General features: G+C 38.8%; 1 protein-coding gene across 4 annotated transcripts in view; it reads right to left on the reverse strand.

The window, feature by feature from the left end:
• Positions 1-16,701, reverse strand: part of TPC1 (two pore channel 1) — a 122,420-nt gene that overhangs the window by 13,647 nt on the left and 92,072 nt on the right. For all 4 annotated transcript variants that reach the window (XM_010658654.3, XM_059740889.1, XM_010658655.3 and 1 more), the window contains 2 exon segments: positions 10,984-11,091; positions 4,687-4,750 (listed from right to left, as the gene is read on the reverse strand). In XM_010658654.3, the coding sequence (XP_010656956.1) occupies positions 4,687-4,750; positions 10,984-11,091 (172 nt within the window).

Consider the following 16,701-nt stretch of genomic DNA (forward strand, 5'->3'; position numbering starts at 1 on the left):
ATTGCTTGACCCACCTCTTCGGAATGCTTCATTCACTTAGTCAAATATGCAAGAGTCTCCCGTGTGTCAGAGACTGGACCGTTTTCTCTACTCAAATGAGTGGGGACTGCTCTTTCCCCAAGGCCTTCAAGAAGCCTTAATCAGAAGGACCTCGGATCACTGGCCAATTGTTATGGATACCAACCCGTTTATGTGGGGGCTAACACCTTTTAGGTTTGAGAATATGTGGTTAAAACACCCTAATTTCAAGGAGAACTTTAGAGATTGGTGGAGTGGGTTTCAAGGAAACGGATGGGAAGGTCATAAGTTCATGAGGAGACCTCAATATGTTAAAGCCAAATTGAAGGAGTGGAATAAGTTTTCTTTTGGTGAGCTTAAAGAAAAGAAAAAAAGTATTCTCAATGATTTAGCTAACTTTGATGCCATTGAACAAGAAGGGGGTCTCAATTCTGATTTGTTAAGCCAAAGAACCTTAAGAAAAGGGGAGTTAGAGGAATTAATATTGAGGGAGGAAATTCATTGGAGACAAAAAGCTAAGGTGAAATGGGTCAAGGAAGGGGATTGCAACTCTAAGTTTTATCATAAAGTGGCTAATGGTAGGCGAAATAGGAAATATATCAAGGAGTTGGAGAATGAGAGGGGCTTAGTGCTGAAGAATGCCGAGAGTATCACAGAGGAGATCTTACATTACTTTGAAAAGCTTTACACGAGTCCTACAGGAGAGTCTTGGCGTGTTGAAGGATTAGATTGGTCCCCTATTTCGGAAGAGAGTGCGTTAAGGTTAGACTCCCCTTTCACTGAAGAAGAGATTTCTAAGGCCATTTTTCAGTTGGATAGGGACAAGGCTTCGGGGCTTGATGGCTTTACTATTGCCGTATTCCAAGAGTGTTGGGATGTGATTAAGGAGGAGTTGGTGAGAGTGTTCGCAGAATTTCATAGGAGCGGAATTATCAATCAAAGCACTAATGTCTCTTTCATTGTTTTATTACCCAAAAAGAGTTTGTCAAAGAGAATATCAGACTTTAGACCCATTAGTTTGATCACTAGTCTCTACAAGATAATAGCCAAAGTGCTCTCAGGGCGCCTAAGAGGGGTTCTACATGAGACCATCCACTATATTCAAGGCACTTTTGTTCAAGGGAGACAAATATTGGACGCGGTTCTTATAGCGAATGAGATAGTGGATGAGAGAAGACGGTCAGGGGAGAAAGGCGTCGTATTCAAAATAGACTTTGAAAAGGCCTACGATCACGTGAAGTGGGATTTTTTGGATCATGTGTTAGAAAAGAAGGGGTTCAGTCCTAGATGGAGGAAATGGATGAGTGGATGTTTATCTTCGGTATCTTATGCAATCTTGGTGAATGGTAGCGCTAAAGGGTGGGTTAAGGCATCAAGAGGATTAAAACAAGGTGACCCTTTATCCCCTTTTTTGTTTACTTTAGTCGCAGATGTACTGAGTAGGATGCTTATGAGAGCAGAGGAAAGAAATATGATGGAGGGTTTCAGGGTGGGTAGAAATAGAACTAGGGTGTCCCATTTGCAATTTGCTGATGATACCATATTCTTTTCTAACTCAAGGGAGGAAGAGCTGCAGACTCTGAAGAGTCTTTTGTTAGTGTTTGGGCACATTTCTGGGCTCAAGGTCAATCTTGATAAGAGTAGTATTTATGGCATCAATCTTGATCAGGCTCATCTTTCAAGATTGGCTGTGATGCTTGATTGTAAGGCGTCCGGATGGCCTATTCTCTATCTGGGTCTCCCTTTGGGCGGGAACCCTAAAGCGTGTGGCTTTTGGGATCCAGTGATTGAGAGAATCTCAAGTAGATTAGATGGGTGACAAAAGGCCTACTTATCCTTCGGGGGGAGGATAACTCTTATCCAATCTTGCCTTACCCATTTGCCATGTTACTTCCTTTCCTTATTTAAGATTCCCGCTTCAGTGGCTGCAAAAATCGAGAGGTTGCAAAGGGATTTTTTATGGTCAGGGGTTGGGGAAGGCAAAAGGGATCATTTAGTGAGGTGGGATGTTGTGTGCAAACCGAAGACAATAGGGGGTTTGGGTTTTGGGAATATTTCTTGGAGGAATCTCGCTCTTCTAGGGAAATGGTTATGGAGGTATCCTAGAGAGGGTTCAGCTCTTTGGCATCAGGTCATTTTAAGCATTTATGGTTCACACTCTAATGGTTGGGATGCTAACACTTTAGTCAGATGGTCACATCGCTGTCCTTGGAAGGCTATTGCATAAGTCTTTCAGGGGTTTTCCTTGTTTACTCGGTATGTGGTAGGAAACGGGGAAAGAATTTGGTTCTGGGAAGATTTGTGGTGGGGGGACCAACCTTTGGAAACCCAATATCCAAGACTATTTAGAGTAGTCGTGGATAAAAACATTTCTATTTCTTCAGTTCTCGGTCCATCTCGTCCTTTCTCTTGGAATTTGAATTTCCGCCGTAACCTGTCAGATTTTGAGATTGAGGACTTAGAAGGCCTCATGCGGTCTCTTGATGATTTGTATTTTTCTCCTTCGGTCCCAGATGCCAGAGTATGGCCATTATCCTCTTCAGGGCTTTTTTCAGTCAAATCCTTTTTTCTAGCATTATCTCAATCTTCTGGATCTTCTTAGGACTTTCCTTCAAAGTTCGTTTGGAATTCTCAAGTTCCTTTCAAAGTGAAGTCCTTTGTTTCGTTAGTGGCACACAAGAAGGTGAATACTAATGACATGTTACAAGTGAGAAGACCCTATAAAGCCCTTAGTCCTGATATTTGTATTCTATGCATGAAGCATGGGGAATCAGCAGATCATCTTTTTCTTCATTGTTCCTTGACGATTGGGTTATGGCACAGGTTATTTCAGTTAGCTAAGATGGATTGGGTTCCCCCAAGGAGCATATATGACATGATGTACATCAAATTTAAAGGCTTCGGTAATTCTAAGAGAGGGATAGTTTTGTGGCAAGCTGCGAGCATCGCTCTAATTCGGGTTGTGTGGTGGGAAAGAAACGCAAGGATTTTCGAGAATAAAGCAAGGAATTCAGAGTTCCTTTGGGACTCTATTGTTTTCCTTGCTTCCCTTTGGGCTTTCTGTTCCAAGGCATTTAAGGGGACTCCCCTTAATGTGATTCAATTGGATTGGATAGCGGTGTGTAGGATTTCTCATCCTTCTTCTTGTAATTCTTTTTTCTATCAATATATCTTTGTGTTGTTTCCAATCAAAAAAAAAAAAAAAATTGAATGTGAATAAAAACCAGTCTAATCAAAGACATCTATGGAGATGGCTTATCTTTCTCCAGTTTCTCAACTTGCTTGAACAAAGACTAAATCCCTACACATGTTGGCTCTATGGATTTTGTATTGCCATCAACTCTCTCAACAGATATTTCACAATCATTTTTTTACCATCTTTACCCATGCTCTGTTTGGTTTTCCTCATCCTCTGGCATTGTCAACTAATCAAATCACTCATCCACACTGCCATGCTTATTAGACTCCACTGCACATAGTTGAACCTCCTCACAACTTCTCGATTGTTTCCTCAATTGGTTCCACCTCTAATTTCTCACAAATGCATTCATTTCCTGCTCAATAGTTATTACATTTTCACTCATTCATCTTAACATCCATATTTAGGAATTAAGATACAATCATATTTTTTGAACATGTTTCTTTCTATTTGTGCTATATAGGCAACCCAATTCTAGATTTGCACTTAACAGATAAACAGGAGTTGCATTGTCATCAAAATCCTCTCTTAGGTTATAATCATAAAAGGCCAGATACTTCAGAAAGACTACCACCGTTTGTGGAGTTGTAAACACACAAAAGGTATCTTCACAGAAAAACACTGGACTACAAAGTTGGTCTAACCTCTTCATCTGGCTCTCCTAAACTCATGCAACAGTGCCAACAACTAATTCAAAGTGTTTATAACCCCCAATATTGCAAATTCTTTCTAATAGTTAGGGACCATCCTGAGCCTCAAGCATCCACCAGAATCTCCTCATGGATTTGAGGATATTCATCAAGCATTATTTCAACAAAAAATGGAAAGAGAGAAGAGCATGTCACCATGGCTCCTGCATTGTATTTCATTTGCAGCAAGTAAAAACTTTTCCAAAGTATATAATTCACAACCAAATTTGAGTAGCTTAAAATTTTAGTATGATTTACCCAAATTCCAATAAATATTTAGTCATGATTAAAAAATCTAAAATAAAATAATGGGCTCTTTTGGCTTTGTCGACTTTTGTTTCATTCAATTTTTTTTTTAAAAAACAAACATACTAGTAGCTAAAATCTAATTCAACCTGATGTGGGCACCCCATCTCAATTTGGATCTGGCCATATAATACCAGTTGCCAAAGTGTACAAAATTTCTAGTGCAATCTTTAGACAGGTAAGGCTATAGCTGAGCCCTTGCTCTTGAATCTTGGGTGAATTAGCTCGGAGAAAAAGGAAAACTCCTTTAAAAATGCCAATTTTCAGGGGATATTTTTAGGAGAAAGAGAGGAAAAACAATGCATATACATTATAATAGCAAAAACTAAAACTCCCACTCTCTTAGAAAAACTAAAATCTTATTATGGGAAACATCAAAGCAAACTTCACTAACAAAGATTCAGGCTCTGGATGACACGAAAAAGGGATAAGATACATGATATGCACGTAATATGAGTGTTCAAATGTCCCTACCATTCCCCATTTGAAAGAAAACTCAGGCTGCTGGGAGCCACAAAAGTTGCAGTTTCTCCGATCACTGCAAACATAAAATCATCAGTCATATCAATGTAACACAACAAAGAAGGAAATTACATGCAAGCCTAAGAAAGTGAGATTTTTTACTTGTTCATAGCATAACAATAAAAAACTGAATAACATATAAATACTCCGAAAAACTAAGATCCTAATTAGGAAAATGGTGGCATTAGTGCATTTGTCAATGATGCAAGACGAGAAAAATCTAGGAACATCCTCAACTGATCCTCCTCAAAATATCCCATCACTCCTGGACCATCACCGAAGTGACAATCAGGACCAATATTTATCTCAATCCAGCTCAAATAAGGACTTTCTACTCTCTTCAACATCAAAGTGCCCATTAGGCCACCTAGTATTCTCTTCATAGATCCACTGCAGAAGCTAGGCTGTCCATCTCTTCACTCAAGTACTGGTTCAAACAAAATTAATAAGTCGTACATAAATATAATATAGGCACTTAGTAATCTATTCTCCAATATGCAATTTAGAGACTCAATTCTTCTCTATACTGTAAGTGATGGAAGAAGTTTATTGTTGATATCATCCTATACTAACCATTCATCTGTTGATATATTTCTACAGAAGTCCTCCCACTCCTGAAGTGAGCGCTGCAACTTGCAAACTTGCTCATCTCCCTAACTCCTTTACCCAAGGATCCTTCTTCTAAAGGTTACATAATTTCTTAATTTTAGCAAGAATTGTTTTTTGTGGTATCCAAAGAAATAAAATTATTTCTAATGCAATGATTTGGTACAAGATAAAGAATCTATCTATTTTTATATAAGATAAACCATTGGAGCATTAATTAAATTCTTGAAGTTAATTATAGTTTAAAATTTAAATATCACTAGTTAAATGATATGGTATAAAATTTAACTATAAATGTATATAATTATTGAAATCTGTGTGATATCTGGATTAATTGGGAAAGATTTGTACAGCAGTAAACTGTAAATTAGGTAGTTATATTTTACAGTTTTTAAATTCCTGATCTGTAGGGATTGTTAGTTAGTCAACTTTCCTTAGTTTTCTGTAGCTATTCTTGTATAAATAGGGATCAATTCTGTACAGTTTAATGCAGACAATTATAATTCAGAATTGTCCAAATGGTATCAGAGCTTTTCTGAAATCTATACTCTGAAAAACCTACAGCCATTATAGCCTGAAAAAACCCCAATCCTTTACTTCCAGCCATGTTAGAAGCATCCAAAATTAATCCCATCATGCCAACTGCTGAGAATCAGTTCATAGAAACTCAGCAAAAACTCGATAAAAGAGGAACTTCAGCATCTCCATGTCTCATACTAGTTAAATGGAAAAAACCATATCCAATGGTCACATGTGATAAAGACATTTTTCAAAGGAAAAGGCAAGCTGAGTCATTTCACGCTGCTGGAAATAAGTGGAATGTGTATGTTCTTGTCAACTGCAAAGGAAATTTGGGAAACCATCAAACAAACCTATTCCAAGGTACAGGATGCAGCCCAAATCTACAAGATCAGCCAAAATTGCAAGCATCAAACAAGGTAACTTATCCGTTACCGAGTATTTTAATGCAATGAGAGGTCTTTGGCTCGAATTAGACGATTATCAGAATTTTCGAATGAAGTCTAGCAATGATGCAGTGATGCTACAAAAGTTTGTGGAGAGGGAGAGAATCTTTGAATTTCTTGAAGGACTTAATGCTGAATTTTGATCAAGTTTGGGTGCAAGTTTTACGGAAGGAAACTCTTCCTTCTTTAAATAGTGTTTTCTCGATTATTCAAGCAGAAGAAAGCCAACGAAGTGTGATGCTTGACTCACAGTCCATTGAAGGATTGACCATGAGTTCATCTCGATCAAGTAATGGAACTGGTAAGAATATTGCCGAAAAACCAGTGAAGTATACTGCTAAACCAAAACTTGAATCCTTCAAACCAAACAACTGAGAGGGTGTATGGTGTATGTACTGCAAGAAACCTCACCATACCAAAGAATCTTGCTGGAAACTCCATGGGAAACCACAAGGAGTAGGGCGTACAAGTGGCTTTAGAGGCAGACAGAAGAGAGGCCAAACCCACTCGACTAATGTGGAGAAATCTCCTCAATGTGGAGAAAATTTAAGTTGTAATGTTTCAAAGGAGGAGGATTCAACAGAGAGGAGATAGAAAGGGCTGAGAAATCTCCTCAATACTCTTGACAACCAGCAGCTTGATGCCCATTGGCTGAAACACATAAGTTTCCCAACTCTTGCACCTTTAGTGCCTCGGAAATGTTTTCTGGTAGTTCTTGGGTCATAGACTCCAAGAGCAACTGACCACATGGCAAATTCCTCCCAATTATTTGTTACTTATAACTCGTGTCCTGGAAACAAAATGATGAAAGCAAATGGATCTTTAGCAACAGTAGCTAGTCAAGGGGAAGTGTTTCTTTCCTCCTCTATCTCAATAAAAAACGTGTTACATGTTCCTAAACTATTTGTAAACTTGCTGACCATAGACTAAATTGCCAATGAGTTAAATTGTTGTGTGACATTCTATCTTACTCATCGTGTCTTTCAAGATCGGTTTATGGGGAGGAAGATTGGACATGCTAAAAAAAAGGAAGAACTCTATCCTCTTGAGATCAAGAATGGCAACTGTGATCAACCTTGTTTCTCCTATTAGAGAAAATTTCTTCTAATAAAAATAAAATTTGGATCATTTTTGCCTTGGACATCCATCATTTAGTGTACTAAAAAACATGTTCCCTTCATTGTCTAATAAAACCGATGATGTTGACTCATTCTATTGTGATATTTGTGAGTTACTAAACACGATGAACACCATCGTGTTTCATTTCCATTAAGCAATACAATGTCTTTTTCTCCATTTACTTTGATTCATTTGAATATTTGGGGACAAAAAAAAAATTCCCAATATTTCGGGTGCAAGATGGTTTGTGTCTTTTGTTGATGATTGCATTACAATAACTTGGCCTTTTCTTTTAAAACACAAATCTTATGTGAGTGAGGTTTTTCCCAATTTTTGGGCAATGATCAAAAATCAATTTGGGACATCCATTAAAAATATAAGGACTGATAATGCGAGGGACTATTTTAATCAAATCTTGTCACCTTTCTTAAAAAAGGAGAGAATTATCCATCATTCCTCATGTGTCGATACCCCAAATAGGACAGACTGGTTGGATGTAAAAATAGAGATATTCTTGAAGTTACTTGAGCCCTTTTATTTTAAAACAATGTTCCTAAAACATATTGGGGAGAGACCATTTCAACAACTGTATATTTAATAAATAGGGTACCTTCTAGGGTTTTAAGATTCAAAAGTCTAATGAATGTGCTCTCTCAAGTTTTTCCTGACTATACTGTATACTTTTAAAACCCTCCAAAATATTTGGGTGCGTCTCCTTTGTCCATGTCCACGCTAAAACCAAGGGAAAATTTGATCGGAGGCAGTTTATAGAATCATTAGATACTCGAAAGGGACACTAACTACAGAACTATTACTTCGGAAAGATAAGGAGTTGAAGTAAGAAGCTTATACCGATGCCAATCAGGTTAGGTACATGGTAGATTTGTGGTTAAATACTAGATACTATACCTTTGTAGGATAAAATTTAGTCACGTGTAGAAGTAAGAAACAACTAGTGGTTGCTCGCTCCAGTGCAAAGGCAGAATTCAGAGCTACAACTCAAGGGATATGTGAACTGCTTTGGCTGAAAATGATACTCTCAAATTTGAGGGTGGAAGTGAAAGATCCAATGATGTTATATTGTGATAATAAAGCAACAATAAATATAACCCATAATCTAATACATTACCATTAGACCAAACATGTGGAAACGAATAGACATTTTATCAAGGAAAAATTGAACTCAAGACAAGTTTGTACTCCATACATTTCATCCTCTAAACAGCTGATTGATGTACTCACTAAAAGATTATCTAGTTTAATTTTTATCAGATTGTTGACAACCTTGGGATGCAAAATAGATTTGCACCAACTTGCAGGGGAATGTTGGAATAATTGACTTATTATTTTGTCTGTATATAGACTATGAAAGATAAGGAGTTCAAATTAGAAGCTTATACTGATACCAATTGGATTGGGTACATGGTAGATAAGTGGTTAGCTAGAATTCAGAGCTCTAACTCAAGGGATATGTGAACTGCTTTGGCTAAAAATATACTTTTGTGAAAGAATGTAATTAGGAAATATAGTTGTATAATTTTGTAATCAAGGTGAAGATTAGGACAATCCCATAATCAAGAGGATATAGTATAATTAGGTAAAGAAGGTTTCTATTTTTTGTGCTAGGAATACTCGAATAAATATGTGGGTTTGTACAGATTGGAATCAAGGAAGAAATTTATTCTTTTTACCTTCCAATTCTTCATATTCTACAACTCTCAGGTTTGATGATGGGAGTGAAAAATCTGATGATGTTGAATTATGGTAATAAAGCAACTATAAATATAGCTCATAATCTAGTACAAAATGATTAGACCAAACATGTGCAAGTGGATAGACATTTCATCAAGGAAAAATTGGACTGAACTTTGCAATCCATACATTTCATCCTCTAAACAGTTAGTCCATGTGCTCAATAAATTATCTAGTTCAATTTTTATCTGATTGTTGAGAACCTTGGGATGCAAAATATTTTTGCACCAGCTTGCCAGGGAATATGGGAATAATTGACTTATTATTTTGTTTGTATATAGGTTGTAAAAATTTGATTGTAATTTAGATCCTATTTTTTACCTCCTAATTTAGGGGGGTTAGGGTGTTTCCTAGTTTAGACTAATGTAGGTCAACTCTTACATTTTTATATTAACTATGTAAATCTTTCAGATAAAGAAGAATTAGTTTTTCATTCTTCACAAACTCACAAACCCAATAAAAGAGGTAAGATCTTACAACTCAAGGAGGCTTTGATTCCTCTTACAAAGCCTTTAGTTTTGAGGCATCTTCTTAGCCAATGCATGTGTTGTTTTGTTAGCCAATTGAGGGATCCAAGTGTAAGAGTAACCCTAATATGTAGATAGATCAATGATTGGTTTGCGGACTTGAACCTGAAACCTCTCAACCTACCCAATGAATCCGGTTTCAAGGGCACAAATCAATGATCATACACAAGCAAACATCCAATTCCCAAAGTCCTTGCTTCTTTTGTGAGAGTGATGACCTTCCTCCACAAGGAAGTTGTTGAAACTTAGAGAACTTGCCTGAATCGCACTTTCCACCAAGGCTAAAATCTCTACATTTATACTTTGATGGCATAATTCTAGATATTACCTTTACTCTTTTATATAGGCAGAAAGTGCACTCCCTCCATTCATCAAGCATTTTGTTTAGTAACGTAAGTGATAAAAGCATTAGGCACCCAAACTAAACCATCATCATCCCTCCTGCAACTTTTCCTACTTTTATTACTTTTATTTTGGCTTTGTTTACCTCAATTTCCTAATTCATTGAAAATAGTTGTACTATCTAATCTGCAAAGAGATTCTACATGCTCCCAAGCTCAAGTAGTCTGCATGGAATTTATTAATTATTGTGGAAATTAAATCTTTATATGGTCATATTTAAGAACAAATGTATTCATTAAACACGAGATCAATGTAAGACATTTTAATAGAGAAACTAAAAGGACATAATGTTAAGGTTAGCACCCTGAAATTTTTGGAGAAAATGGACAATGTTACTTAAAATAGAGCAGATCTAGAAAATGTTTTTAGTTTTGAAATGTAAACCATTGGGTTCCCAAGAACCCCTAATATATGAACAGAAAGCTGTCTTACTTATGTGTCAATAAAAATAACCAAATTTCCCCCCTTCGGTGAAACCGCTGCTTCATTTATAAACAACTACGAGTCTATGACCACAAAATGACAAAGCTACAAACTTGTAAAACTAGAATAACTTAAGTAATCATTCTATTAAAAAATGCATGATGAAATGTAAGGCATGACAACTTAAAAGTTACCATCTTTTAGAGTCTCTTCATTAAATATGGTCATGAATTATCCAATTTCATTCCATGGCCACAAAATTGTTACCTCTGATTGGCTTCTTTTAAAAGCTGATTACATATATGATTTAAACATGTGACAAATCATTATTGTTAATAAACTTGTGGCAGTACAATCATCATAATACTTGCATAAGATATTGATATTGTTCTTGCTTATTTCATAGGAAAACATATAAAATATCAATGCTCATGATTGTTGTACAAAGCAATTACCTATTATCCATGTTATAAAGAAATCAAAGCGATTTGAATCATCCCTCCAATAGTTCTTAAATCCAAATGCAAAAACTTTTAGAGCCATTTCCAGGACATATATCCACCCTGAGGGAGAAAAAGCAACCAATTATCTCCTATAGAAATAAAAAATAACAATGCGATGGCAGATCACATATCATTAAAGAAAATCACACAATGAAAGCTCTAGAGAATTTACAGATGCAACAGGGATATTTTTTGGAATACCCTAAAGAAACACTGAAAGGTAATTTCCAAAATTCTAAAGATACATGAATGACAAGTTTTTGGAATGTAAGCTTAAGATTTTCTGTAATTTAAGTACAAATAAAAAACGCATAGCCATTACTCACTCCAACCTTTGCTGCATCTTTTCAACCCATACATATCTATACAGGTTGCAGTATGGCACAGTTTGAGCAGATGCAACAAAAAGTGGAGAAAGTTCAGAGCTATCCATAAAAACTCCTACCTTCCCTAGTCAAAAGATGAAATACACAAATTCTGTTTTAAAGAAGATATAAAACCAGTACATCAAATTCCCTCAAGAAAATAAGTTTGGAATTTCCACAAATTTGTCATAAAATTGATGAGATATTGGCATTTTAAATTGTACAATTCTTGCTGCAGTAGCTGAGTTTTAGCATCTTGTATTACAATTTACACACATTAATTGGACTCTACAAATCGATGTTGAGTGTTAACACACTTGACATACATTATTGGCCCCTTATCTAACATCTTAATCTTTTGTGTTAATTAGTACTTTAACATGACACTAGAGCTTTACATTCAAACCTCCTTGTCTGTTTATTCCTTTATTTGTTGACCATATGTTGGAGGGAAGGTGCTGCATGTGAGATGGAGTATTAAGTGTTAGCCAGCCTGATATATTTTGTTAGCTCATTACCTTACAACTTAAGATTTTGGTTCAATTAGAAGTTTAACACAGGTTGCTTTTTATTTTTAACAAAATCATAAAATGACATCAATAGAATACCACTTACCCATATGATGACTTACTGCTCTACAACTCTGCTTCATGTTATGTGAGTCACTTTCATCAATCATATTTTTATGCTAGTATTGGTTAGAACCAATTCTTCTTATTATTATTGAATAAGAATCATACACATATATATACAAGGTTGTCACCAAATTAGGCTAAAATCAAGCCGAGATTTTACAACTTTCTAGCTGTAACACAATTGTCCTATAAAGAAAAATATTTGACTAATCTAACAGCTAAGTCCTAGGTGTCAAAAGACAGCTTTGCTGTCCACACTTCTTTCCTTATTTTAGCCCACAATTGTTTCCTTATTTCTCCATTTATTATTCTGTACAGTTAGCATACATTATTTGATAGATTATAGTTTACATGTATAGGACTAGAATCATGCGGGAATTTATTTGCTTTCCATGTATAGCATCCTTGTAAAGTCTATATATAATATACAAAACTCAAGACCAAGGTATTCGGCCATTCACACAATATTTTGACATGGTATCAGAGCAAGGTTGCTAATTTTTCTTCCCTCAAATTCTTTTTTGTCTTCTCAGTTTCGGAGGTGCCTCTCGTGTCTTTCGGTCAAGTCTGTGTTGATCCGTGCTGCACCCAACCACAACCATTTTTCTCGGTATTTCTGTGGCTGTCATGGGTCAGTTTTCTTCTGGGATTTTTTTTTGGTCCATCCTTTTGTCTCGGGTTCTATTTATTTTCTATGGATTCCGTACCTGTGTGTGTTAAGTTTACAGGCACAAATTATTCTACCTGGGCATTTCAGTTTGAACTTTTTCTCAAGGGAAAAGACCTTTGGGGTCATATTGATGGCACGGATGTTGAAAAACCATCCACTTTTGACAAATCTCAGGATGTTGGGTCTTCTCCTTCATGGGTTGTGCTTGATGCACGCATCATGTCTTGGCTTCTTGGTTCAGTGGAGCCTCATATTGTCACCCACTTGCAGCCCCATCGCTCTGCTCAATCTATGTGGGCTTACTTGAAGAAAGTGTATCATCAAAATAACGATGCTCGTCACTTTCAGTTAGAACATGCGATTGCCATGTTTCAACATGGTAGTCTTTCCATCCAAAACTACTACTCGGCATTTCTAACTCTTTGGCATGAATATGCTGATTTGGTTACAATGGATGTTCCTATTGCCGCTCTCTCAACTATTCAGACTATTCACGCGACTACCCGGCGTGATCAGTTTCTTATGAAACTACGTCCGGAATATGAATCTATCCGCTCCTCTTTACTGAACAGATCTCATGTTCCTTCTCTTGATATTTGTTTTGGTGAGTTACTTCGCGAAGAGCAACGCCTTAGTACTCAAGCTATTTTGGAGCAATCTCATGGCAGTTCCGGGACGGCAACTGTAGCTTATTGTCATGGACTTAGTTGTTCACTAAACTCGTGCGACACTTAAGCAAGTCAAGACACTTGATCTTGTTACGTCAACCTTGCTCCCAATGCTTAGCTTGCTAGGCTAAGATGCTCACGACTTGAAAGCTTAAGAAGCTTAGTAGGCAACTCTTAGAGAATGGAAGCTCTTATTACTCAAGGAAGCCTTTACAAGTGCTTTGAAGACTCACTTGCTTGGTTAGGAAGTGATTTGGGTGGTGTCTTGGCCAAATGAGACCCTCACCTATTTATAGGCACCAATGGAACTCTCTGGAACCTTGGAGGGTTCCTTACAAATCAAGAAGATTCTAGAATACCCTACACAATTCTATGTACAACCCTATGTACAAGAGATCTCTAGAATTCTCTAGAAAGCCTTGGACTCCTCTCATGCCTTCCACCATAGTGTAGAGATGTGTGGACATCTCTAGGCCTCTCTAGAACCTTCCACACTCTTCCCTCCAATGGCTTAGTGTAGATGGTTCCAGGAGTCTCCAGAAGCTTCCCCTCCTCCTATATAAGCCCATGGGGAGGGTCATTTGAAGCATCTTGTGACACTCTCCCTCACCTATGTCGTCGACGTCCTCGTCGTTGCCTCTTCTTGAAACCTCTCTGTGTTTCTAGAACCTTCTCAAGGAATCCGCATGTTCCCAGCTTGCCTGCCTCTTAGGTAGTCATTTCCATTGGACTAGATACTCTATCACAGGAGGGACTCTTTGTCTCCTGGTGACTTGTTCAGCCAGGATATTCTTCACCTTCTTCTCTCGTGAGGCTACAAATAGATGCAGACCCGTGCACTTTCGATGCTTAGAGTGTTGCTTCCTCTTACCCATCGAGTTCACCTTTCCCTTGGTGACCTCGTCCATGTGTGTGCGAGCTACCTCAGCTCGCACCCCTTTTGCCTCCTTTACTTGCACTCTTGATAGTAAGGAGGTCTTAGGCATACTCGGCTTTGGGTTGAATTGGAGGGCACCTAGTAGTTGCATCGAGCCCACATGTGCTTCGTCCTCCTGTTCCCTCTCCTCGATCATGGCACTGAGCGCCTTCCTCTTTGGACAATCCCGTGTCCAATGTGGACCGTCACATAGGAAGCATTTGATTTTGGGTGTAAACTCCTTCCTTTCCGCCTTACCCCTTCCTTCTCGGACGTTAGGCGTCTTGCCTGATCCCATTCTAGGAGCATTGTGGTCCCTTGAGACCTCGTCTCCCCCACCCATGGCGTGGCTATCCTCCAAAGACTCAACCTTGGAAGAGTCTCCCCTCTTGTAATCCGTTAAAGACTCTGCTACTGCCATAGCAGTGACTACGTCTTGAACACCTCGGCGTCTTAATTCCTGCTCGGCCCACCCTTGCAGGTTATCCATGAAGTTGAATAGCAACTCCTCCTCTGTCATGTTAGGAATCTTAAGCATGAGCGAAGAGAACTCCTTGACACGCATATCGAGCCTGTGTGCTTGAGATGCCTCATGTTTTTCCTAGCCAGGTAAGCCACGTCCTCGGGGTAGAACTGCCTTTTGATCTCCTTCTTAAAGTCCTCCCACGTCTCTATGGTGCAAATGCCTTTCTCCATATCAGCAAACCTCCGACGCCACCATAGAGTAGCCGTGTCAGTAAGGTAGAGGGTTAAAGTCCTTACCTTAGCTGCCTCATCAGCTAATGCGATAGCCTCGAAGTATCGCTCCATATGCCATAAGAAGTTATCCAACTCCTTGGCATCCCGCTTGCCACTAAACCCATGTGGCTTCGGCACTTCCACCCTAGATGCCTCCTGTGTGGCCATGGCCCGTGCCGACACAGCAACCTTCTAGATGGCCAACTCCTGCCTAACCTCATGGTCTCGGGACTCTATTCGAGTGGTCAAGGCCTCTATCCTTGACTCCATGCTAGCAAGCATGCTCATGACCTTATCTTGGAAGGACATGAACTCCTTGTGTGACATCGGATGAACTTGTGAGCCTAGCACCCCCTCACGAAGGTCTTGGATCTGCTCCTTTAGATCCTCTAAGCCCTTCTCCATGCCTTGCTCGATCAAGTCCACCCTTTCCTGGGTGTCCGCCATGGCTAGCTCCATTTTAGCTAACCTTGCCTCCATGTTAGCACCGACATCACGATATTTATCCTTCCTGCCCCTGTCCCGCGCAGTAGGCTCAATCTCCTTTCCACGAGTTTGCTGGCTAGTCTTCTCTACGTTAGAGCCCGACATGCTTCCTTTACTACGCTCGCTTCATAGCCACGCTCTGATACCACTTGTCACGGACTTAGTCGTTCACTAAGCTCGTGCGACACTTAAGCAAGTCAAGACACTTGATCTTGCTACGTCAGCATTGCTAGGCTAAGATGCTCACGACTTGAAAGCTTAAGAAGCTTAGTAGGCAACTCTTAGAGAATGGAAGCTCTTATTACTCAAGGAAGCCTTTACAAGTGCTTTGAAGACTCACTTGCTTGGTTAGGAAGTGATTTGGGTGATGTCTTGGCCAAATGAGGCCCTCACCTATTTATAGGCACCAATGGAACTCTCTGGAACCTTGGAGGGTTCCTTACAAATCAAGAAGATTCTAGAATACCCTACACAATTCTATGTACAACCCTATGTACAAGAGATCTCTAGAATTCTCTTGAAAGCCTTGGACTCCTTTCATGCCTTCCACCATAGTGTAGAGATGTGTGGACATCTCTAGGCCTCTCTAGAACCTTCCACACTCTTCCCTCCAATAGCTTAGTGTAGATGGTTCCAGGAGTCTCCAAAAGCTTCCCTCCTCCTATATAAGCCCATGGGGAGGGTCATTTGAAGCATCTTGTGACATTATGTTGCCTAAGGACGCAGACCACCTATGCATTCTAAAAACTTGCAGTGTTTTTGTTACAAGGAATATGGGCATATTGCTGCCACTTGTCCTAAGAAGTTTTGTTCTTATTGCAAGAGGAAGGGTCACATTATCAAAGAATGTCATATTTGCCCCCAGAATCGTCAGGCCCAAGCATTTCAGACTTCGGTTATTGTCCTTCATGTAGCAACTTCTGCAGCACACGACTCTCCTTCAGCTGCGTGCTTTGTTCCTGCACCTCCTGCACCAGATTACTGCACCCCAAAAATGGTGCAATGGATGTTAATTTCAGCATTATTAGTAATGGGGTTCCAAGGTAACAATTCTACTAAACTCTAGTACGTGGACTCGGGGGCCTCTAATCACATGACTAATAATCCCACCGCTTTGTGTCATGTTTGGCCCTACGCCGGTCAATCTTCCATTCAGACTGCCAATGGCAGCTCTTTGCCCATAGCTGCTATC

This window comes from Vitis vinifera, chromosome 12 (assembly GCF_030704535.1).
Source record: "Vitis vinifera cultivar Pinot Noir 40024 chromosome 12, ASM3070453v1".
Taxonomy (NCBI): Eukaryota; Viridiplantae; Streptophyta; class Magnoliopsida; order Vitales; family Vitaceae; genus Vitis; species Vitis vinifera.